The 24,517-nt window shown below is 39.6% G+C and overlaps 1 protein-coding gene across 1 annotated transcript in view; it reads left to right on the top strand.

Moving 5' to 3' along the window:
* The window catches only part of znf644b (zinc finger protein 644b), a 44,197-nt gene extending 19,680 nt beyond the window's left edge, over positions 1-24,517 (top strand). The window contains exons 4-8 of the mRNA XM_049479103.1: positions 6,168-8,999; positions 10,882-11,427; positions 18,468-18,593; positions 18,817-18,922; positions 20,926-24,517. Of these exons, the coding sequence (XP_049335060.1) occupies positions 6,168-8,999; positions 10,882-11,427; positions 18,468-18,593; positions 18,817-18,922; positions 20,926-21,121 (3,806 nt within the window). The 3' untranslated portion in view covers positions 21,122-24,517. The remainder of the gene's footprint in view (positions 1-6,167; positions 9,000-10,881; positions 11,428-18,467; positions 18,594-18,816; positions 18,923-20,925) is intronic.

Raw genomic sequence — 24,517 nt, 5'->3', positions numbered from 1 at the left:
ATTTATTTGATTCTTTACAGTTTTAAACTGCAGTTATATATTTTAATTTAAATTTTATTTATTTGTATGTTTTTATAAGTTACATATAATAATTGTGTACTTGTACATAGTACAAATTTTTATATGCAGATTCATGTCTTATGTTTACATTATTCATCTATATTGATAGCTATATGTATATATATATATATATATATATATATATATATATATATATATATATATATAATATATATAATATGATATATATATATATATATATATATATATATATATATATTAATATATAAATAGAGAGAGAGAGAGAGAATATATAGAGATAGACAGATGTATTAAAAGAAACATTTTTATATGTTTATTAAATATATTAATATATTTTAGCAAAAATGTCAATGGAATTTTTTTTTTCTTCCAATTTAATTAGATCCCACTCTTCAGCTTAAAGGTATTAAAAAGTAAACTTTCTTTTTATTCAGGTGAGTATATAGTTATTTTTTTTATACTGTGATGTTTTTTTTTTTCCTTGCATTATATCACCAATATATTGTGATGAATTCTAACCCCTATATCCTGATATGTATTGTACTGACAAGTTCTTAACCTAGGTATATAGCAGATGACTCAAATGGGCCAGATACTGTCCAATTAAGTCACTTACAGATCAGTTACAATAATGGCTAGTGTCTGACTTCTTTCTTCAACTTGCTCTCTCCTCAGTCAACCACGACCCTTAACTCCTGCGCTTGTGTGTTCAGTCCTCTATTTTTAGGAGCAGGTTGATGAGGATAGGCCTGGGTGAGCGCGAGAGTACACAAGAATGCGAGAGTGCACGAGAGAGCAGCGGAAAGGTGTTGAATCTCCTTTAATTTCAGTGGGTTTCACAAAGCCTGCAGTATCGGGACAGGACAGGGCGCGCTCGGCTTTCGTCTCCGAGTTCAGGGCCGGATTCCTGTGGTCCATTTTTAATCTGGATGAGCTCACATTGCTGCAACTTTGCATCAGCGCGCCTTTCAGTGCCCGTCCAGGGAAAAGGCAGCATCTCACCATTTGTGCTATCCAGGACATTTGAGTTGTCAGTCTCGGCTTCTTAGATAAGCACTAGTTTGTTTGAGGGAGGTTTCTTTTTTTTTTCTTTTCTGTCTTTTTTCGCAGGAGTTGTTCTAAGCCAGCAGGTCCAGAGCTCGTGAGCAGCAGAGTTATTTCGGAGACGCCATTCGGAAAAGGGAACTTTTCCTGCTTGTGCACTTTCAGATTTCACTCGGAACGCTGAGAGACAGCATCTTTCGTGGGTTATTGTTTAATAACCTCCTTTGATTAATTCTGCAACTAAAACTACTAGGACTGCTGAAGAACTTCTGCTTAGTGCTTCCTGAAGCAGAAAAGTGTGTACTGCAGAGATATAACACACACCACTGTATCCATGTGCATGGATTTCATGAGGAAATAGGGTACTGATGTCTTATCATCCAGCTTGGGGGACTGTTTTGTACTGATCCAAACTTTTTAGGTGGTTCGTCCAAAAATATAAATTACACAGTTTTCCCCTCATACCTCATAGGTAAATGACAAAAGTATGGGCAGAATGTGAACCATAGGGGTGGGCAATATTATATCGTATACAATATATCGTGACACAGAAATATCATGATATTAAAAATCCATATCGTGATAATAGGGCTGTTCTGCCTTAAAAGTAGTCTATTATTTACTGTGAAGCTTTAGGTGTATTTATTGTATAATTGTTTTAGTTTGCAGTTTATATGCATGTACTAAATATTCAGCAATATTTTTTGCTGCATTATATTATTTTATGCTATATTATTTATTTTGCCACATTATGATTATACTGTTATACTATTATAATATATTCCTGAAATGAATTAATTATTTTAGTTTTCCTATATCGCCAAGTATATCGTTATCGCAAAAAAAAAAAAAAAAAAAAGAAATATCGTGATATTATTTTAGAGGCTTATCGCCCACCCCTAGTGACCCATAATATTTGCTGCTACAGGTTCTGCCTATATATATTTACTTTTACAGAGGACATTTGTCCAGTTACAGGTAATTTGCTACTTTACGTTGCACCTATAGCCCTATAGTCCCTCTAGAGAAATATTGTCAGCGCTATAGGACTCTAAACATAAGAATAAAAAAAAGCAGAATAAAATCTTTAATATAACATTTTTGCTAAAAAAATATTCTTGGGTATCTTTTATTGTCTCAGGCTGATTTTTCGCAACCTATCATCACTCTCTTTTCTTGTTTCAGACAAGTCTGAGCTGAACCCAGTGAAAGCGCCTGACTATGATTTTGTTTAAAAGAGAGAGAGAAAAAATAGAAAGACTAAAATATATACTGAAAAGAACATTTATTTTTTACATATGATGTGAAAAAATATTTTAATTCACCTCTGTCTTTAATTACCTTAAAATATGTTGGTAATACATGAGTTGCACATAGATTAGAAGATAGTTACATAGACAGGCATACAAGTAGATATCTAGGTTAGTAGGTAGACAGACAAATGTGCTTTATAGTTAGGGCGGCCGCCTTGACAACGAATGCCCCCTGCCTTCACTAGGTCCTTTGCATCCATAGACAGTAAAAGAAGGCTGCTTCACTATGAGTCCAAATAGCAGCATTTGTTGGTTTAATATGTTACTGCACCATCTGTTACCTGTAACAAAAGCAACAAAAAAGCACTGCCAGACTGGCACACGCATAAATTGACAGGTCAGCAGATAGAAAGATAGATAGACAAACATAGATTAATATAAAGGTAGACATGCAGACAAATTAGACAAATCAATAGATATGTAGGTAGATTTTTGTTACTGCTGTGAAATAGGTAATCCCAAGCAGCAGTTTCATTACTGGTAGAAGTAATCCACAGTAATGATTTTATATAACTAGTGGCATAAATAGCTGATTCCACTTCTTATAGCCATCAGGATATTTCCAGCTTTGTCCTGCACCTGCTTTATTTCAGGTTGTTTTTAGTCTTATGCAGGAATCATCAGACCTTTATGACTTTTCACCCTGAACACTACACCTTTCCAGCACTGTACTAATTTGGTAAAAAATAAATTATGTGGGCCTGCCCCATCACCCCACTTTAAGCTGTTATTTTTAAGCTCGAGATTTATAACAGTCCTCTATTCCTGTGAATATGATCTGTATTTCTAGAGCCGTTTCCATGCGTATTTCTGTCTCGACTGCATTTGTTTTTTAAAGGAAAAAGTTGGAAGAAACAGAATTAAAAGTTTAGAACACAATGTGGAGAAGAACTAGTAGTTCATATTCTTTTCTGATTAATAAATATATTGAAGAAGATACAGACAATAGATGATTGGCTGGCAGGTAGAAAATATAGATAGTTATGGTCGCAAATAGACAGACAGATATTTACGTAGCTAGACAGACAAATAGATAGATAGCTTGGTCGCTAGATAGGTAGGTAGACAGACAGACATATGGATGGATAAAAAGGTCATTATTAAGGTTGAGAGGCAGAAAGATCCAAAGATGGATAAATAGGCTGGTTATAGAGATTAGTAACAGACCTCTTTTCCTGTGTGAATATAATCTGTATTTATAAAGCTCTGTTTATATGTATTTTGGTCTCAAGTTTATTTTTTTTTGTAAGGAATATGTAGAAAGAAATAATATAACTGAAATAATCGTTTATAAAACAAAATGGAGCAGATCTAGTAGTTCATATAAATTTCTGATTAATACAAATAGACAAGAAAAGTTTTATCTTGTGGGATTGCAGAATAATGTGTAATGTATGTAGACAAGTACAAAGAGAGAACGTAGAAAGAGAGAGAGTAGAACATATTGGTAGGTAGATAGGTAGGAACACAGACACACATAAATAGATATATAGGACAGTAAGTAGGTAGATAAGTGGATATATAGACTAATAAATAGGTAAACAGACAAAGACGATTACATAAAAATGTTTGTAGTTATGCAGACAGACAGACAAATTAATAGATTGTCTGGTAAATAAGGAAGGCAGACACAAATAGATACAAATAGAGGCTGATGGGAAGGTAGACAGACAGATAGACAAATGAAAAGAATGTTAGGAAGGTGGACAAATTGACATATTTAAAAAGGTCAGTAGATAGATAGATAGACAGATCAGTAGTTAGACAGACAGAGACTAGTACAAAGATATGCTGGAAGGTAGGTATACAGACAGACAAACAGACAAACTACCTAGTAGCTAGGTAGACATACAGATACATAAGTTTTTCATAAGGTAGTGATTAATAACAGTCTTTTTCATGTGAATATAATCTGCATTTATAGAGTTATTTCCCTGTGTATTCCAGTCTTGATTGCATTTTTTTTGTTAGGAATAAGCAGAGAGAAACAGAATTAAAAGTTTAGAATACAAAGTGGAGCACTGCTAGTAGTTCATATTCCCTTCTGATTAATAAATACATCCAAGAAAAGTTTATCTTCTGGGATTGCAGAATAATGTGTAATGATAATATGCAATTATCACCTCTGATTTTTTCAGCAGTAACCTCGAGATGAGGTGTAACTTGAGTGTTAGAGCAAGTGCTGATGGAGGGAGCAGGGAGAGGGGGAGAGAAAGCACAGTGACATATGTGTGTGTCATGGAAGTGTTAAGTGCTCTTTTACTTGTGCAGTTAATTTAGACAGATCACAATGGGACTTGTACTGATTCATTATTGTTTGTGCATTCATTATTGAACATTTTTTAAATAGGAAAAAAAAAGGAGAGAGAAAGAGGGAAAGAAGGGAGGAGAGAGGGAGTACGTGTGCAATTGAGAGCGAGAAAAGGAGCTAATCGCTTCGGATCGATCCCGGCATAGAGGCGTACATTTATTTAAGCTCGTAATCCTTGTAAATAGCTTCCAGCAAGGCAAAGTCAGCCTTTTAACATTGACTAAATGAAGTAAATAGAAGCGAATGAATTTTTAAAAGACGCATTGCAGTTGAACCCTGTTTGTTATGTATGGAACAGATCGACGTGTAAGCTGGCAGCTAATGAGGCCTGTAAATTTAACGCAGAAATCATATTCTGATGGCTTTGCCACCCTGCTGTTGCAGTGAAGTTTGCTTTAAATGTGGAGCGTCTGTTCCCCCTCCTAAAGCCCCTCACACCCGAACAGATGGAGAGAATATGGAGCTGGGGAGGTTTACCTTGGAGGTGGTAACAGTGAAGCCACTCATTAACACTGAATTTACCACTTCGTTAGCAACGCAGCTTCCTGTTGAGAGCATCCAGTGCTGAATGTCAAATCCTCAGAGCATACATTTAGCCTTACGGGTCGACAGCAAACCCCGGATCCTTTGAAGGGGGACAGGACGAGGCGAGGTGAGGCGTTTTTTAGGGCGAGGCGAAGAAGACCTTAAATTTTGCAGCTTTTTTTTTTTTAACCCAAGCCTGCTGCGACCGATCAAATATAATTAGGCTGTTTGATGTCATTCATTTTGAGGTGCAACTCTGTGAGACGAGCCACATTCAACACTTGAAAATGTCGGAAAAGTCGTTTTCTTCTCCGTCTATCAATCTGTCCAGCGTTTTGGGAAGTGTTGTTTGTGTGGTGTGTGTGCGCGCATTTACGTGTGTGCGTGTGTGTGTGTGGTTGCGCTGGTGCATGTGTGCCAATTTGTCAAGATTGAAGCAACAACAGTCTCGTGCTGGGATGTGCTTTGGCACCATCAGAGTGTGCTAAGACAGAATAATATGATCTCATTGGAGGTGTACTTTGTTCCCATGGAAATTGGTCAATTTTAGGAGGCGGCTGAGAACTTTAGTGGGAGAAACAGGAAGGTCTGATCCCAGAGGTGCGCTCACATAATTAAGCTTCCTCACCAGTGTTTCCAGGGCTAACAGCAGGGTGTGCTGTGAATAGATGTGGTGGCAGTGGGTGTGGAAGCTCATGATGCGGCTTTAAAAAAAAAAGAAAGAAAGAAATAATGGCCTTCTTGTTTTGGGTGGGAAATAAAAGGCCCCTTTTATGCATGGCTAAAAGGTTATAATTTTATCTTTCTGATATCTCTAAATGAATGGTTGCACTATATGATCATTATTCAGTTTCCATTTATTTATCTAATTGTTGTTTATCGAATCAAATTAATAATGGACCTGTTTGATGCTGTTTAATTGTGTTTTTTAGATGGTGCGTCCATCATGGCGGCAGTAAAAGAGAGCGCAGACGAAGAAAAAGAGGTGGAACCCGCCGAAGATTACATTCAGGAGCTGTCAGGCAGCCACACATCTTCTCCCACCACCACCAACAACAACAACAACATCAGCAGTGTGGGACCACAGCAGTGCCAGTCTTTGGACACTCACCAAAGCCTTTTAAATGGAGCACAGCCGAGCCCATTTGTCTGTGGCGGTGTCCCGGCTGCCCCCTGCACAGACGATTCATTGCCTTCAGGAGCACTTGTTAATGGACCTGCTTCACACTGTACCTCAGAGGAGCCGCACGTCCCCAACAAAGACGCGTCCCCTTGGCCTGGGACAGACACCAACCCTGAGGTGTTACAGCCTCCCAGCGAGCTTCAATCAGACACTTGGCAAAAACCAGAAGGGCACGTCCTGAAAGCGCCGTCCGCAAGGACCTCATCCGAGTCGGACAGCAGCGACCGCGAGGCTTCCGCCGACGTGCTGGTGGGGGACGCTGTGGATAACGGGCCAATCAGCCGTCTGTGGACGAGAAAGAGCGTGAAAACAGGGTTCTTGTGGGACGTGGATTCTGAGTCGTCAGAAAGCTCATCGGAAGACTATGAAGACCTAAACAGGGGACTTCAAAAGAAGTTCATGCGCCTCCTGTTCAAAGGCAGGGTAATGGGTGGAGTGGCAAAGAGAAAGACAGAAGCAGATGGCTCTGCGTTGGCCAGCCCTAGCAGAAGGAAGCGGAAAATGTGCAGAGTAGAAAGGATCCCGGCCGAGGAAGAAGTTAACGACGGCTTTAGCTCCGCTTCCATCACCGATGGGGACTTGGATTTGGATTTGACCATTAGCAAAGAAAATGACAGGAGGAGAGAGACAGAAAGTTTGAGAGCGTACATGGACTCGCGCCTGGGGAATTCCCGCGACAAAGCAGCTGTCGTGGAGAAGTTAGTTCGAAGCGAGAAGGAAGGCAGGCACGATGAAGGCCACGACGTTGGGGAAGCAGACGCCTACGTGGGTGGCAAACTTGCGCATTTAAAGAGTAGGTTGGATACAGGCAAAGAGTCAGAGTCGATGTTCTTCCAATGCTCAAAGTGCAACATTAATTTCAAGGAGAAGAAGCATTTGCATAGACATCTGATGTATCATTTAGACAGGCATAATCAGGTAGGGCAGGAGAGCGTCCTCCGTCCCTTTATATGCAAAGAGTGTGGGCGTTCGTTCCGCGAGCGTTCCACCCTGCACAAGCACATGCAGATCCACCAGGCAAGGAGGGAGAGGCTCATGCAGGAGATTAAAGGTCTGAACAAACCGAGGGAGGAACAGCCGGGCCTAGACGCCCGGCTGCGGTGTTCCCAGTATGCCTTTGGAACCAGCTGCCCCGCAACCTTTGACCAGCATGCCGCAGTTCACGAAAAGGATGAAGGCTATCACTTTTGTGACGAATGTGATTACACAGCCATGACTGAGCTGGATATGGAAGCACACCAATGGACAGCTCACCTCAGCGCACGCCAAGACAGATTTTTTAAAAGCTTTGATGCATTCGTTTGTAAAATTTGCACATTTCGGACAAAGAAGATGAGTGTTTTGAGAAAGCACTTGGACCTTGTCCACAAGCAGCCACTTTATGATTATGACCATCAGTCTCACAAGGAGACAGCTAATGAATATACAAGTCCCATGTCAGACCAAGTAAACAGGTTAACAGGCCAAACCGAAGCAGATGCCTCAGCTGCACTTTCCCAGAAGCCAAAGTTCCTCAAAGACAAGCAGAACGGGTCAACCGAAGCAGGGCTTTCCATGTGGTCCAATGGCGATGCTGACCTTTATGTGAGAGATAAAGGCGCACAAAAATCCGGTAAAGGATTGAGCTCCCCACTGATCAAGTGGAGTTTTGGCAGCTTAGCAAACAACCTGTCACCATCTTCCCTGAGATGTGACAAGCCAAGTAAATTATATGTGCCTACAGAGAGAATAGATGTGACAACAGGTCTCCCGTATGTCGAAGAGGACAATCAAGCATATGAAAGCACTGTCTCAGAACAAAAGACAAAATATCTCTCCAGTTTTAACATGCATCTTGCGACCAAGACTGGGATCTCCAGCAAAACAGTACATCTAAACGAAGGCACTGCTAACACTCCCAAAGATCCCTCAGAAAGAGGCGCTGTAGTGGGGCAGGTGCTGAGGCAGAAATCGCCCTCCAAAAGAAAAATGTCCATTCCCTATCACAACACCCCTGAGAATCCTTTTCTAAAACGAGAAGCAGAGTCTCCAGAATGGCTGGACACTGACCCCATGCAGGAAGGTGACTTTGATGACCCTAACAACGATAATTACCACAATTACATCACTGAAAACTGGATCCTGGATGGCAGTGAAGATGGCCACAGCCCCTACATTTCCGATCAATTCATCCAGCAAGACTTTTCCCTTAAAGAAGACAGCTCTGTCTCTGTCGGTCACTCAGACCACGATGGCTACATGGAAGATGACGATGAAATTTACACTTTCATTGTGAAAGAGGAGAGTATAGAGAGCGCAGTGAGTGAGGACAATCCAGAGTTTACTGACGAAAATTTCAGCGATTCCTACACAAGCTACCGCATGTCCCCCGTGTTCGAGATAGACCGCAAGTCCTGCCCATATTGTCCTGCTGTGTTTGAGTCAGGAGTGGGTTTGTCCAATCACGTGAGAGGACATCTGCACAGGTTGGGTCTCAGTTACGATGCTCGTCACATGCTGTCAGCTGAACAGGTGGCATCTCAGGACCGGCAGCCACGTATCCGCAGAAGAGCGCCTTCATTCCACAGAAGAATCCGGAAAGGTGATTTAAAGTAGTGAATCATTTACACAATTATCTGTTTACTTCAACTCGCAATCAACCACATTTTGCAACAGATTCTGGGAAGCTTTTATTGTATGTAACAAGTTTTAGAAACTTTAAGCGCATTCACACCTGCATTTATTAATCTGGTTTTATTTTCGTGATTCTGGACTCTGTAGAGATTTCTGCAGAGGCAACAATCAGTTTTTAATCTTGATAATATAACTCTGCCTGATCCCAAATATACTCTAGACTTGTTGTTGTTTTGTTTTTTTTTGTGGTGAGAGCACAATCCGACCTTGACCCAACCATTAGCTGTGCTCCGCAAGTTTAAGCTAAATGAAAATAGTATTTTTGTTCCTCCCCAGACAGGTCTGATAAAGCAGAAACAAATAAAAAAATGGTTTGTTGTGATGCATTTTGATGTGCTTGGATTCAAAGTGTAAAATGAAATTAAACCAAACTCAAACCAGTTCAGTACAATTTAATTTAATTTAATCTAGTCCTAAACTAAATTAAAAACAAACCAAACCTAACCAAATCCAATTAATTCGAACCAAACCACACCATACTCACTTTAACATGTTTGGAGGAGTGCAGAAGAGCTATAGGTGTGAACACGCCCATAAACCACACCAATTATCTTATGAAAAGTCTACCTAAATTATAACATGCATGCTTCAAACCATGCAACACCAAATTATAAGTAACCTCATCCAGACTGGCTAATGTGGTTTATAACACAGAAAACATGGCTTACTGGACAAATGTTCATAGTATAGCAAAAGAACAGCTAACTTAAGTTGAATCAGCCTGAATTCTATCTGTAGTTTGTACTGGCTAATTGACTAGGTCTTTATTGATTATTTGTCAAACTGTTGCTTTAAAAGTAAATTAGTGTAGAACGTTTAGACCAATCAGCAATACCATTAACACCACCTCCTCGTTTTTACACTCACTGTCAATGCAATCAGCTCCACTGAGCAGCTTATTGTTTGTTAATTACAAGCTTTAGTCCTTCTGTAATTAACTCTCTGCATGCTTTTCTGTAGAGTGTGTGCTGGTCATTGTTTAGTCCTTCATCAGTGCTCACAGGACACTCTCTACAGGACATTGCTGGCTGGATAGTTCTGGTTCGTAGACAATTCTCAGTCCAGCAGTGACACTAAGATGTTTAAAAACTCCAGCAGCACTGCTGTGTGTGTTCAACTCATAGCAGAACAACTCACACTAACAAACCACCACCATGTCAATCAGTGTCACTGCAGTGCTGAGACTGACCCCACCACCCACCTTTTACCCAGTTCCTGTGGGGTCTTGGGTAAAAGGAGGATAATAATAAAGTATGCAGAGAAACAGATACAGGACTACAGTCTATAATTATAGAACTACAAAGTGCTTCTACATGGGTTGGACAATGACATTGAAACACCTGTCATTTTAGTGTGAGAGGTTTCATGGCTTCTGTGACAAAGACAGCAAGTCCTTGTGATGTATCAAGAGCCACGGTATTCAGGGTAATGTCAGCATACCACCAAGAAGGACCAACCACATCCAACAGGATTAACTGTGGACGCTGTGAGAGGAAGCTGTCTGAAAGGGATGTTCGGGTGTTAACCCGGATTGTATCCAAAAAACATAAAACCACGGCTGATCAAATCACGGCAGAAATCAATGTGCACCTCAACTCTCCTGTTTCCACCGGAACTGTCCGTCGGGACAATAAATTATTGTGCTCTAAAACCAGGTGTTTCAGTTTCATTGTCCAACCCCTGTAGATATAATAATCACTGTATGTAGAAACATTTATGAGGTTTTATTAAAGTGGCCTGTCTGTGTATATTTATTCTTGTTTATATTGTTTTTATTTCTGTCATTGCAGATAAGCCCGAGTCTCAAACAGAACACACCTGCCCTCTGTGTCTGGGCTGGTTTGATACCAAGACAGGCCTGTCCAATCACGTGCGGGGTCACTTGAAGCGGATTGGGAAGCCGATCTCAGGGGTCAGCAAATCCCCCCTCTCCATCCTCACTGAGCTTCTGCAGGACGAGAACGAACACCGGAAGATTCTCCGCTCTCTTCAGGCAAAGCCACGCCTCTCCAGATCTTTCATTTCTCAGAAGTTTACTGGCAGCGATGGCCTTTTTCTCACGCCCACCGGCGTCCCGGTGAAGGTCCGGCATCAGTGGCCATCCAATGGACTGGATTCAGAAGAGAAGAAGAAGACGAGTAGGGAAATTAATGAAACCAGTGAAACCTCATCAAGCACTTTAGTAGAACTTCTAAAGAGGAAGAGACAGGACGTGGAGCTACAGGAGGATAAAGGTGACTCGCAGGCGGCCAGGACTCGCAGTATCATTCCTTCATTCAAAACTGTTGCCCCTGCAGACCTGCCTGCGCAGGACCAGAACTCCAGCTGCAGTCAAGGTGAGGAAAACACTAACTTTCACCTACAGTGGTGCCTGAAAGAGTTTAAGAGTTTTCTATATCTCTGCATAAATATGACCAGAAACATCCAGAAAGTACAGGGGTTGGACAATGAAACTGAAACACCTGTCATTTTAGTGTGGGAGGTTTCATGGCTAAATTGGAGCAGCCTGGTGACCAATATTCATTAATTGCACATTGCACCAGTAAGAGCAGAGTGTGAAGGTTCAATTAGCAGGGTAAGAGCACAGTTTTGCTTAAAATATTGCAATGCACACAACATTATGGGAGACACACCAGAGTTCAAAAGAGGACAAATTGTTGGTGCGTGTCTTGCTGGCGCATCTGTGACCAAGACAGCAAGTCTTTGTGATGTATCAAGAGCCACGGTATCCAGGGTAATGTCAGCATACCACCAAGAAGGACGAACCACATCCAACAGGATTAACTGTGGACGCTGTAAGAGGAAGCAGTCTGAAAGGGATGTTCGGGTGCTAACCCGGATTGTATCCAAAAAACATAAAACCACGGCTGCCCAAATCACGGCAAAATTCAATGTGCACCCCAACTCTCCTGTTTCCACCAGAACTGTCCGTCGAGACAATAAATTATTGTGGTCTAAAACCAGGTGTTTCTGTTTTATTGTCCAACCCCTGCAGATAAAGATAAAGCAGTTATTTGAAGGTAAATTTAGAACACTGTGTTTTTATTCAATGCGTTGACAGTCGGCTTTGAGTGGGCACCCTGTTTTAATTAAAGAACAGGAGTCATTAGTGTGAAACGTGGTGGTAGTATCATGGTTTGGGCCTGTTTTGCTGCATTCTGAATTCAAACACATTGGTCTAAAGGAAGATGACTGAATCTCAAGAGACGGTGGGTCATGCAGCAAGACAATGACCCTAAGCACACAAGTCCTTCTACCAAAGAATGGTTCAAGAAGAATACAGTTAATGTTTTGGAATGTCCAAGTAAAAGTCCTGACCTTAATCCAATCAAAATGTGGAGGAAGTTCCTGAAGCGAGCAGTTAATGGAAGGAAACCCACCAACATCTCATAGTTAAAATTTTTAGATGTTTCTAGGTGTTGCTGCGAAAAAGGGGGGAAATGACACCAGATACTGAAAGCAAAGGTTCACATACTTTTGCCACTTATTGGATGATTGTAGTATAATATGTTTGTCCTATTTCTTTAACTGGGTTCTATTTATCTACTTTTAAAACTTGTATGAAAATCTGATTATGTAGCATCTTTAATAATGTTTTTTTTTTTTACACTTATTGGGCAAGACTCCTAACATGTGTTTAAGTGCAGATTATGTTCTGTAGTGGATCTGGTATTCAGTTCCTTTGTTTAATACTCTGTAATTATTACAGAATTATTCAGTAACACCTGTACAGCTGCTGTGTAAATACAGTAGACTGTAGTTACAAGTTACTTGGAAATCAGGTCAAATTTTGCAGTTCAACTTTTGCAGGAAAAAGTTAGCATGTTCTCAATTATGAATTAATAGCAAGGGTGTGCATTACTTCATATATATTATTAACTGTATTAGTTATAGTTTCTGTACTTTACAATCCTTTGCAGTCTTTTGCAGAGCAGTGCAGTCAGTATCAGTGCCTGAGGCATAATTGGGATTGGTTTTAAAATACACGGTGCGCTGGGTTTAATTGAATATCTATAAGGTAGACGTTCAGTGTTAAGATTCTGTACAGTATGGCACTTCAAATCTGAAGCAGGCTTTCTGAAACCATTGAAGAAGTGACAGTCAGTCAGAAACAACGACATGGCGCAATGTACTCACCGCTGTCTGTGCTGCGCTTGTTACAGTCTCTTAGATAAAATGTAAAGTAGTGAATAATTAGAGCCCCACTTGTTTAACTTACGCAAGTTTAGCAAGTAGTGCTACAGGATTTCCTCATTTTTCAGAATATATAACTACACACAAGGAGAACTGATTTTCCTGAAACTAAGATCATCTCACACAACCGCTAATTAGAAAAAGTTGGAACAATATGGAAAATGGGGTAAAAAGTGCACTTCCTTACATTTATTGAATTTTTTAATTGATTGCAGACAGTATGAACCCAAGCTATTTCATATTTAGTATGCTGAACTTTATTTAAGTTATTAAGTTGATATACATTCATTTCTGCATTACAGTGTGAAACAGTATAGGGCAGGGGTCACTTATAGGCAGACCGCAGTCCAGGTCCAGACCCAGACGTTGTCCAATGGGGACCCAAACAGATAAACTACAGAGAAGGATTTAATTCTGACACACTTATGTCTTCATGCTCTGCAGCCAAGTAAACTCACAGACCAATCACGTGTGGTGTAAGATCACCAAACGCTCTCCTCTGCCAATCAGATCTGTGCAGACCGCTGCCCCGGCTAGTGAATTGGCACGCGGAGGAAAAAAAAACGTCTTTATAAAGGGAGCACAAGAACTAGTGGAAAAACGAGAACGGACACGCCGAGCGCGAGAGAGAGACGGGAGGAATGTACACAAAATCTGGAGAGAGAGAGAGAGAGAGAGAGAGAGAGAGAAAGAGAGGCATTTTATTATTATTATATATATTTTTCATTATAGTTTAAACAACTTCACAGGTCAGATGTTTCATATATATCTGTGCCAGTCCACAGCCTCTTAGTTGTAAGTGGTATTAGTGAATATAGTAACTCTGTATTGTAGTAGAGAAGTGGGCGGAGCTTCTTCTGGACATGGTGAACAGAAGGCTTGTGTTGTGTACAGTAAAGTTGTAAGTGGTATTAGTGAATATAATAACTAATAGTTAAATCAGTTAGCTTTGTATCTATTTGTATTTTCTTTTTACAAAAGCGAGGGTTTTCTTAGCCGTTGGTATGAGATGTGTGAGAAGTGTCCTCGTCTGCCTCCGTCCCTCTTTCTGTGTAACGTTAACAGGCTTGAAGTTTACGGCGATCACTCCAGCTCGCGTCGAGCAGTTTTTAATGAGAATGCAGCTCCACTGTAACAAGAGGGTTCCTCTGTTTCACAGACAGCGCCGTGTATGATCTGTCTTGTTTCTATTGATGTGGAATCAAAGGCTACGGCTGCGATTTGACAGACAGGTGATGGCTAAATTGTATGATGTGTCGAAAAATCTGGGTCACAGATTATCACTGAACGTTATTTATTCTTATAACGTAGCCATAACTGTGTAGGTATTGCGGTGCGCTCGGGAAGGTTGGGGGTGTGTGTGGGGGGGGTGGGTGCTCTGCAACGGCATGTAATGACAGATAGATTAACTGCAGTAGCGCTAATCGCAGAGATTTACAGCCAGCATGTGCAGGGGAGCGCTGTGTGTTGACGATAAATATGTAGCGCCGCTACAAAAACCTTGTTTCATTGCTGTTTTGTGTGTTTTTTCCACCTCCGCCGCTTTCATTATTTACAGTCGCTCATGTTCAACCACCCAATTTCAATCATACACTCCGATATTAAATATGTATGGCAGACACCTCGCTCTTCGGAAAGCACTGATGCTCTCTCTCTGCAACCTTGAAGTCTAGAGACGCCTCCGGAAGCCATCGAAGGAAAAAGAGAGAGAGAGAGAAAGAGAGAAAGGCAGAGAGTGCAGCGATAAAGGAGGTGAAATAAATAAAAAAAAAGATCGCTACCCGTTGAATTATTGTAACACGAATATAAAAAAGAATGTGTGTCATCTGAAGTGGCTTTGAAATTCAAATGTAAAAGCCGCAGCGTCCTTTGAAGTGACGCTGGAATCGCATCAGCTGTGTTTACACACCTTTGTTTCATGTCTGTCCAAATAAAGAGTTTCATCCGCATTAGTGCAGAAAACGTTAGTGAAGATTTCAAATCGCATCTCTCCGTTTGGGGCGTCCATCTTAATTTAATCCATGGCTCAATTTTTATTATTTATTTTATTTTATTTTATTTTTTATGTTTTTTTTTTTTTAAGTCAAGTTTATTACTCTGGCTGTTCTGTCTGAGTGGTGCGCAGTGAATGCAGAGCTCGGAGGTGGGGCCCTGACAGCCTTGGCAGGAAGTTCAAACAGTCTGGTGGAATTGTAGAAATTTGAATACTTAAACAGCCTTATTAAAGCTCCTCACTGCAGATTTTTAGTTTAGTTTTTTTTTTTTTTTGCGATATTTGACATCTTTTTAATCAAGCTTTTTAATCAAGTCTTTAATCAGGACAGTGACAAGTGGAAAGGAGGGGAAAAATCATTATTTGCGCTTTAAGATATTTAGGTAATTAACTGAGACATCTGTTGGTTTGTTGCGTGTAATTGTCAGTAAAACAATTCGCAGGTAATTTAAATAACCTTTGGTGTCTTGTCGCGGAAAAACAAGTCTAAGTAGCAGATGTTTTTCTCCATTTGGTGTGAAGTGACTGGGAGCTGTTGCAGTTTCCACACAACATAGCTGATACCTTCAGTTATACAATCATATCCTGTCTATTCCATCATCCATCCATCCGTCCATCCGTCTGGTCATATATCCATCCAACTAACAGCTTGTTAGAGCATTTTTAGTAGGAACTGTGGTTCTATACAGAACCTCAATAACTCAAAGAACCACGTGAATGCTTAAATGCATCCTTAAAAAGTTGTTTTTTTTATTCCCAAGGGTTATTTGGTAAAGGCTGTGGTTTTATACAATAATGACAATTCAATTCACTTAGTTAAAAAGTTCTTCTGTAAATGGTTCTATATGACACTGCATTTTATTCACTTTCCACATCCTTTGAACCCTTTGAGATATACAAGGAACATTACTTTTGGTAATCTGTACAATACACATACAGGGGTTGGACAATGAAACGGAAACACTTGGTTTTAGACCACAATAATTTATTGTCTTGACGGACAGTTCTGGTGGAAACAGGAGAGTTGAGGTGCACATTGAATTCTGCCGTGATTTGAGCAGCCGTGGTTTTATGTTTTTTGAATACAATCCGGGTTAGCACCCGAACATCCCTTTCAGACAGCTTCCTCTTACAGCGTCCACAGTTAATCCTGTTGGATGTGGTTGGTCCTTCTTGGTGGTATGCTGACATTACCTTGGATACCGTGGCTCTTGATACATCACAAAGACTTGCTGTCTTGGTCACAGATGCGCCAGCAAGACGTGCACCAACAATTTGTCCTCTTTTGAACTCTGGTATGTCTCCCATAATGTTGTGTGCATTGCAATATTTTGAGCAAAACTGTGCTCTTACCCTGCTAATTGAACCTTCACACTCTGCTCTTACTGGTGCAATAATGTGTAATTAATGAGGATTGACCACCAGGCTGCTCCGGTTTAGCCATAAAACCTCCCACACTAAAATGACAGGTGTTTCAATTTTATTGTCCAACCCCTGTATATACAATCTGTAGTTCTATGTACAACCCTTTAAACCCAACAGAACCACATTGGGGTCCTGTTTCGGTTCTTATTGCTTAGAGTGTGCTTATACATCTATTAAAATGGTTCCATGTAAACAAGAAAAAAACTTCTGATAGAGGTTTTAAATATTAATAGGACCTGTATTTTATTCTTTTTTCTTCAAACATTAGAAAAGAATAAAACTTTTATATACAACCCTTTACAAAAGATATATACACTTTTGAGCAGAAAACATCTTTTGGTAGCACTTAGAACTCTTTTTTTGCATAGCATGCAATTTTGCAATTTTTTTTTTTTTTTTTACATTTAATTGATTTGTTAATTAAAAAGACAAAACACTGGACAATCTGTAAGTCTATACATTTTTTTAAAAGTGGTGCAACTACAGATTTTTCACGTGTTAAAAGAAACAGTGATCATAAAAGTAACTCTGCGAAGTTTAAAATCCTTTGCATCCCTTCTAATGCAAAGAAAAAGAAGTAAGGCAAAGAAACAATAATTACTATAAAAACTCCTTACAAGAAAATAAATTTCCTTTTCTTTTTTATATATTTATTTTATATTTTTAAGGGGGGAAGGTTTGTTTAAGGTCTTGTCTTTTGTGTTTTAGTGGTGCTATAAAAAAATCAAATGTGTGTGATAAAACCATAAAGATAATGTTGGCAAATAAAAGGGTGCAACTAATGTTAGTACAAAATGATGTTATGTAATAACAAAAGTTTGGGAAAAGGACCACGCCCGAACTCTATGTTCTAACTCCACCCCGTATCAATCAACCGCCCTATAAATACCTGCCCTGACTAACTACGTCTCGTGACGAAAGTTCACAACCCACCTCCTCCCCAACAACCCCCTTTATCTACTCTTCCACTTCTTATTAAATTAAAGGGGGGGATATAACTGCACGCTTCTTCAAGCCAATTTTCCAGCCTTTTTCCTTCTTCTTTCTCTACTTCTTTAGGCGTGTTCCACACTTAGCAAAATAAACTCCTTTTGCCTACTTGCCCGCAGCATTAAATTGTAGCAAGATGCCACATTATGAAGTAGTTGGTGAGTGTATATATATATATATATATATATATATATATATATAGTATTGTATCTGAAACTTGGATACAGCGTGACATATTACCAGCTTTCGCATAACTTTAGCGCAGCGTCTGATTCAGCCTGTCATATCTCTGCGGGGGCGAAATTATTCCTGAACATTTTCATTCTCCTGCTGTCAAAATAAAAACAAACCATGTGGAGTGTACTGGAGTGTATTTTGATAAACATTGTTCTCAACAATACAAGAAAACCTGAGCTTAAAGGTTTGACAACAGATGGAGTGAGAGGGCGAAGACTCTGAGGGAATCACAGCTTTATTTCCTTCAAGCTGCTGGTGTGTTCAAAATGTTGCCCTCACATATGCATCGAGACACACACACACACACACACACATATATATATATATATATATATATATCCATGCATATAGCACATTAACCCCTTGAACTCTTCGAAATATACTTTAATACAGAACATATGTTCATGTAAATGAAGTACACAGGTATTAGGGCAGACCTGTATGTTTTTATGACCTGCTATTATTTGAGTCAATCTGTTTGTTAATTGCTTTTCATCAACACGGATATTCGTATCTTTCTCTTTTTTTGTTTTACAGAGAAATTAGAAATAAATAAGAAGATCTGCATCCACTGCAACGCAACTTTCCACAGCGCTGTCAGTCTGTCCAATCACCTTCGAGCGTACGCCCGCAGGAAGAGGCTCGCCCTGATAGAAGGAACATGTAAGCAGCATATTCACTGACATGCCATCTCATAAGATAGGAACTAGTATCAAGTCCCATGACTTTTGCCAAGTCCCATGAAAGCCACAGAACGCTGCACACACACGCTATATGCCAGTGTCACTACAGTGCTGAGAACGACCCAACAGCTAAAAAAAACGTTATGGTCAGTTGAGCTCAGTGTGTTACTGTGTGTGTGTTTTTTTTTTGTTTTTTTTTGTAGCATATGACTGTAATCAGGTGCGTCCTCGAGCCAGACCTGGACCAAAGAGGAAGGACTTCCCCTCTCCACACACAGCCTCTGAAGTGATCTACACACTAACCTGCAGGTACTTTACCCCACACCAACGCTCACTTACACACACACACACACACTTTCTCCTTCTCTTATAACAACAACAACAACAAAAATGAGTTTCTACTGATCAAGGAAGACTTTCTAGAATTTGGAGCATTGCTGATTCTGGAAAATGAAATCCGTATCTCCAAACCATCACTGATTGTGGAAACTTCACACTAGACCTCAAGCAGCTTGGACTGTGTGTCTCTCCACTCTTCCTCCAGACTCTGCTCCCATGAGTTCCAAATGAAATGTAAAATTTACTGATGATCAGTGATAGTTTGGAGAGACATGTCATCTGCTGGTGTTGATCCACTGTGTTTTATTATCAAGTCCAAAATCATGCTTCCCTCTGCTGACAACTTTTATGGAGATGTGGATTTCATTTTCCAGCAGGACTTGGCACACTGCCCACACTTCCAAAACTACCAATTGGTCTTCTATAATATTTTATTATAGATATTTATATTTTCATTGGCTGTAAGTCATAAACATCAACAATAAAAGAAGCAAACTCTTAAAATAGATCACTCTGTGTTTGAAATGCATCTGTATAATATATGAGTTTTATATTTTAAACTAAATTACTGAAATAAAGAAACTTTTCAAAGACATTCAAATTTTTTGAGATGCACTAGTGTCAAAATATTTGTCTTTTATTGGACAGAGAGAAAATATCCTAACTTTGGTGCATGATTGTCTATAAAGGTTTTAACTCTGATGAAGTTTTCACAAAGTGTCAAGAAATGCTGGGTTTTTTTTATGGTTGTATTCAGGAACTGTCAGCTGAATTAAATCTCCAAGCTTTTTGAAATCACTAACTCTCAAAACCTTGTCCTAACACTCAGCAAGCACGGGCCCTTTTAAGCAACTGTCTAAAGATCTGAAGGAAAGTAATCGATGCCCACAAGGCAGGGGAAGGCTAGAAAAAGATAGTCAAGCATTTTCAGCTTGCGCTTTCTTAAGTGTGGGGTGTTATTAAGAAATGGCAGTTCAAAGGATCTGTGGAGGTCAAGATGAGACTGAAAGGCCAAGACAACTCTCGGAGAGAACTGCATGTATCTTCTAAAGCCGCGTTCACACCTCGCATTAAAATGCATCCTGGGTGTTCCGATCACAAGTGGCCAGCACAAAATTTTACACACTGTAAACCAGTCACTCAAACTACATTTGGAGGTGTTCAGGGATGCATATAAATAAACAATTATTATTATTGTAGCGTGATCGTTAATGTGTCTCAGTGCCCCTGTGCTAACCATCCCTGCTGGAGTATGGGTAATAACTGTGTAACCTCTCTGTCCACCTCTCTCTGTGAATTTATAACAGACCTTTTTGGGCCTGTTTACACCTGATGTTAAAATCTAAATTGTATCTGGAAAGGATCTGTACTTTTACTAAAATAAGTCCCTTTTTCTGACCAGAAAAGATCCGATCTTACCTTCCACATAAAAACGTACTGATTGATGCTTAATTTCCTGAATGCTAATACTATTTTTGGAGACTAAAAACATTTCAGAGTAACTGTAGAGATTTTACAATGCAGTGGAACTACTGGGGGTATAAAGACCCCCAGTATTGAGCTGTGAAGTCGTGGAACTGTGTTCTCTGGAATGATGGAGCTTCATACAATACTTTTGGATGGATGAGTTGGAGAGTTGGGGTTAAGCTGGGGTGGTAATCCACAAACATCCTATTCTATTAATAAACACTGTTCTACAGTGAATAAACACTGTCAGCAATTGGTACACTTTAAAGTATCTGATTTTAGCTCTTAAACAAAGGGGTGTCCTAAAATATTTGGACATAACTACTAAATTTGTGTTAAGTTTTGTATCTCTCTTTTTCTTTTTTTTCTCTCTCTCTCTCTCTCTCTCTCTCTCTCTCTCTCTCTCTCTCTCTCTCTCTCTCTCTCTCTCTCTCTCTCTCTCTCTCTCTCTCTCTCTCTCTCTCTCTCTCTCTCTCTCTCTCTCTCTCTCTCTCTTTGTCTTTAAGGTTCTGTGATCTAGTCTTCCAGGGCCCGCAGTCTGTGCAGGAGGACTGGGTCAAGCACCTGCAGAGACACCTCATGCACACCAGTGTCCCGGGCACAGGGGCGGGTATGGCGGAGGTAATGGCCGAGTGCGAGGAGCCGTGTGACCCATCTCTGGACTCTCTGCCCTTTCCCCAGCTCTCTCAGGGGCTCTCCTAACTCCACGTTTACACCCCTGCTCCGTTCACTTTACTGTTAGTTACAGCGGTGCTTGAGAGTTTGTGAAGCCTGTAGACTTTTCTATATTTCTGCATCAAATTATTAATTAAAATGTCATCAGATTTTCCAACATGTCCTAAAAGTACATAAGAAAAGTCAGATCAACAAACAGAAGAGACAAAAGTATTATTATAATAATATAATGCCTTAAATGTAAATGTGAATCTTTGATTTTAGTATCTGGTGTTCCCAGATAATTATAATTATAGCCACGCCCATTGCCCCAAACAGATATTCTCCAAAAACTGCTGCTTTAGCTCCACCCACAGCTTTTCTACTGGATTAAGGTCAGACTTAGAGTTCATTTATATTAATTATTAATTATTAACTGTTCTTTGGTAGAACAACTTTTATGGTAAGGGTCGGTGTCATGTTGCCTGACCCACGTTCTTATGAGAATCAGCACATGGATATGGAGATGTCTTGAGTTTTTTTTTTCTTTAGAATTTGATGTTCCATCAATAATAGCAAGCTCCTCCTGGCCCAGATGTAGTAAAATAGGCCCAATAATCCATGATACTACCACCAGCGTGTTTCACAGATGGGATAATAAAGGTTTTTATGCTGGAATGCAGTGTTTTAAAACTTTTTTCAAACATAATGTTTCTCGTTTAATCCAAAACAGCTATTTTGATATCATTGTTCAACAAAATAACATTACAATAGCCTTCAGAATTGTTCATGTGAGTTTTATCAAACTGAAGATGAGCACCAATGTCAGCAAAGATCAATGTTCTCCTGATGGTAAACATTCAGCTTCTTTTTGACCCTGCAGACTATTGCAAACCTTGCTCTTGGCGAAATCTTTGAGGAGGGTATCAATAGTTTCAAATTTCCTTCATTTGTACACAGTCTGTCTGTCTGTCTGTCTGTCTGTAGACTGAAGGAGACTTTTTGTGGAGTTTTGTAAACTTTAACAGCTTACTGAGCTTCAGTAATTGTTCTTGGAAGATTCTAAGAAATCTTCTTTGTTTGTGCCATAATACACTTCCATAAATGTGTTGTTAAGATCCCTGTTCTTTACATAAAACAAGACCCCGCCCACTTACAGCTGATTGGGATCTCATTGATTAAAAACACCAGTTTTAATTTTACCTATACATACATTATCAGCAAATTCTAAAGGTTCACATGCTTTGGATACGTTCCCTCAGTACAGCAAATAATTTCCCTCAGCAAATAATTAGCAAAATCTACAATTTTTCTTTAATTTGTTTGATTTTGTTTTCCTTATCTACTTTTAGGACTTTTGAAAATCTGATTAAGTTTTAGGTCAAAGTTATGTGAAAATGTAGAAAATTCTAAATGTTTAACAAACTTTCAAGCACCGCTGTAGCTATCAGTCCTGCACATGCACATAAGCAGAGATTATGTAAACGAAACATATTCTATGTAAAGTTATTTGCTAGAATCTAAGAAACATATATATATAAGAAGTATATAAAGAGAAAGCGGGAAAAAAAAAAGTTTTTCTTATATTATAGCACATGGACCATTTATTTTCTTCTCTTTTCTTCCGTTATTTTTATATCTCGCCTTTATTGGACATGGCATGCCATTTACATTACATGTAAGGTCTGTAAGGTCAATGACACATCAGCAAAAATATATGAAATACAGAGTGTTTGAACCCATATGAATTGAGAAATGGGTTTGGCAGATGCTGATCAAATTATGGACACAAGCTGTGGCTGAGGGTGAAAAGGATGATTGGGTCAACAATAGGGCAGTTTTTTTTTAATCGGCCAGCTTTTAATTTACAGGCGACAGTTTCTTGAAGTTTGGCATGATTGATATGTGTGTTTCATTACCATGGCGATTTCTACGTGTTCTGCTTGAGATTACATTATCTTTAATGTGTTAACAGTAATATATTATCTTAAATTAAATTAAATTGACCTCGACATCAAGTACACAGTGGTTTTTATTAGTAAATTTTCCTGCGCAGAGTGGTCCAGCGGTCTAAAGCTCTGCCACTATGAGCGGGAGGTCGCAGGTTTTAACCCCCGCTCATGCAGCTTTGCCATTAAGCTGCCGGCGCTCAGAGGGAGCACAATTGGCCCTGTTTCCTCCGGGTGGGTAGATGGCGCTCTCTGCCCACATCACTCCTAGGGTGATGTCTGCAGCACAGGGCATCTGTGAGCTGATGTATCAGAACCGAGTCGCTGCGCTTTTCTCCAAGCGCTCGGCCATGCTGCATCAGTAGAAGCTCGAAAAGAAGCGGTGGCTGAGTTCACATGTATCGGAGGAAGCATGTGCTAGTCTTCACCCTCCTGGTGTGTTGGGGCATCACTACTGATAGGGGGAGTCCTAGTGACTGAGTTGGGTAATTGGCCGTGTAAATTGGGAAGAAAATGGGAAAAATTTGAAATAAAACTATAAAACAAAAAAAAATCCACTAGTTTGAAGTGTAACACACCTAACACCTAAAAAAAAGCCACTGAATCCAAAATGGCATTGGTAACATGGCCTAATTGGTTGCCCCCATCAGCCACAGCTTGTGCCTTTTTTTTTTTTTGATAATTGTCTGCCAAACCAATTTTATTTAATATGGGTGTTTCTTTACTCTTCAGACAACCTGTATTAAATTGTACAGATATGAATATTTGCTCAGAGGAAAAAGCGGTACAAACTATTTTTAAACTGCGTACATCTATACTTGTAGTACTTACTTACTGTAAATTTACTAGTTAAGATTTATCCTATACGTTCTTATGCAACCTCAGTCATGATAAGGAGTCTCTAGTGCCACTGATTTTAGCTTTTTTTAAAAAGGCACTCTCGAACAAATGAACTGCAAACTGTCAACGCTGGATACTTTTATATCCAAACCTCTGCTGACCGATAATTCCTGAATAGAATATATTAGAACAATGCAATACTCGCGCTCCCTAATGAAACTGATTTTAAGTGTTTAGGTATATATATATATGTTTGAAGCACACTGTTCTGTGATATTCCTGCACACTGCTGTAACTCCTGCAGACACTGCTTATGGCATAGCGAATGCTGAAGTCTAATTTAACAGATGGGTTCAGTGGAATCATCATTTCTGGTGCTCGAATGTTAGATGTGCCACTCAGAAGGTCTGCGTTTGATCATCTTGACGACTCCATGAAGCGTTCTGCTAGCCATCCCTTACTTTAGGATGTACTGAGAGAGAACCCGTTACCATGTATTCCATCTTTCTGTGGTAAATAAAGCTATTTACGAACATTTTACTTATATGTGAAGTTTCACATGTGCATTTTGGACCTCTTGAGTGATTCTACAGGCTTCCAAAGAAGTGTTTATCTGCTTTATTCGAATTGAATTAAATCATAAAAATGTCAATGA

This window comes from Astyanax mexicanus, chromosome 5 (genome assembly GCF_023375975.1).
Source record: "Astyanax mexicanus isolate ESR-SI-001 chromosome 5, AstMex3_surface, whole genome shotgun sequence".
Classification (NCBI taxonomy): Eukaryota; Metazoa; Chordata; class Actinopteri; order Characiformes; family Acestrorhamphidae; genus Astyanax; species Astyanax mexicanus.
Note: the sequence above shows the minus strand (reverse complement) of the source record. Positions and strands in the feature narration are given on the sequence as shown.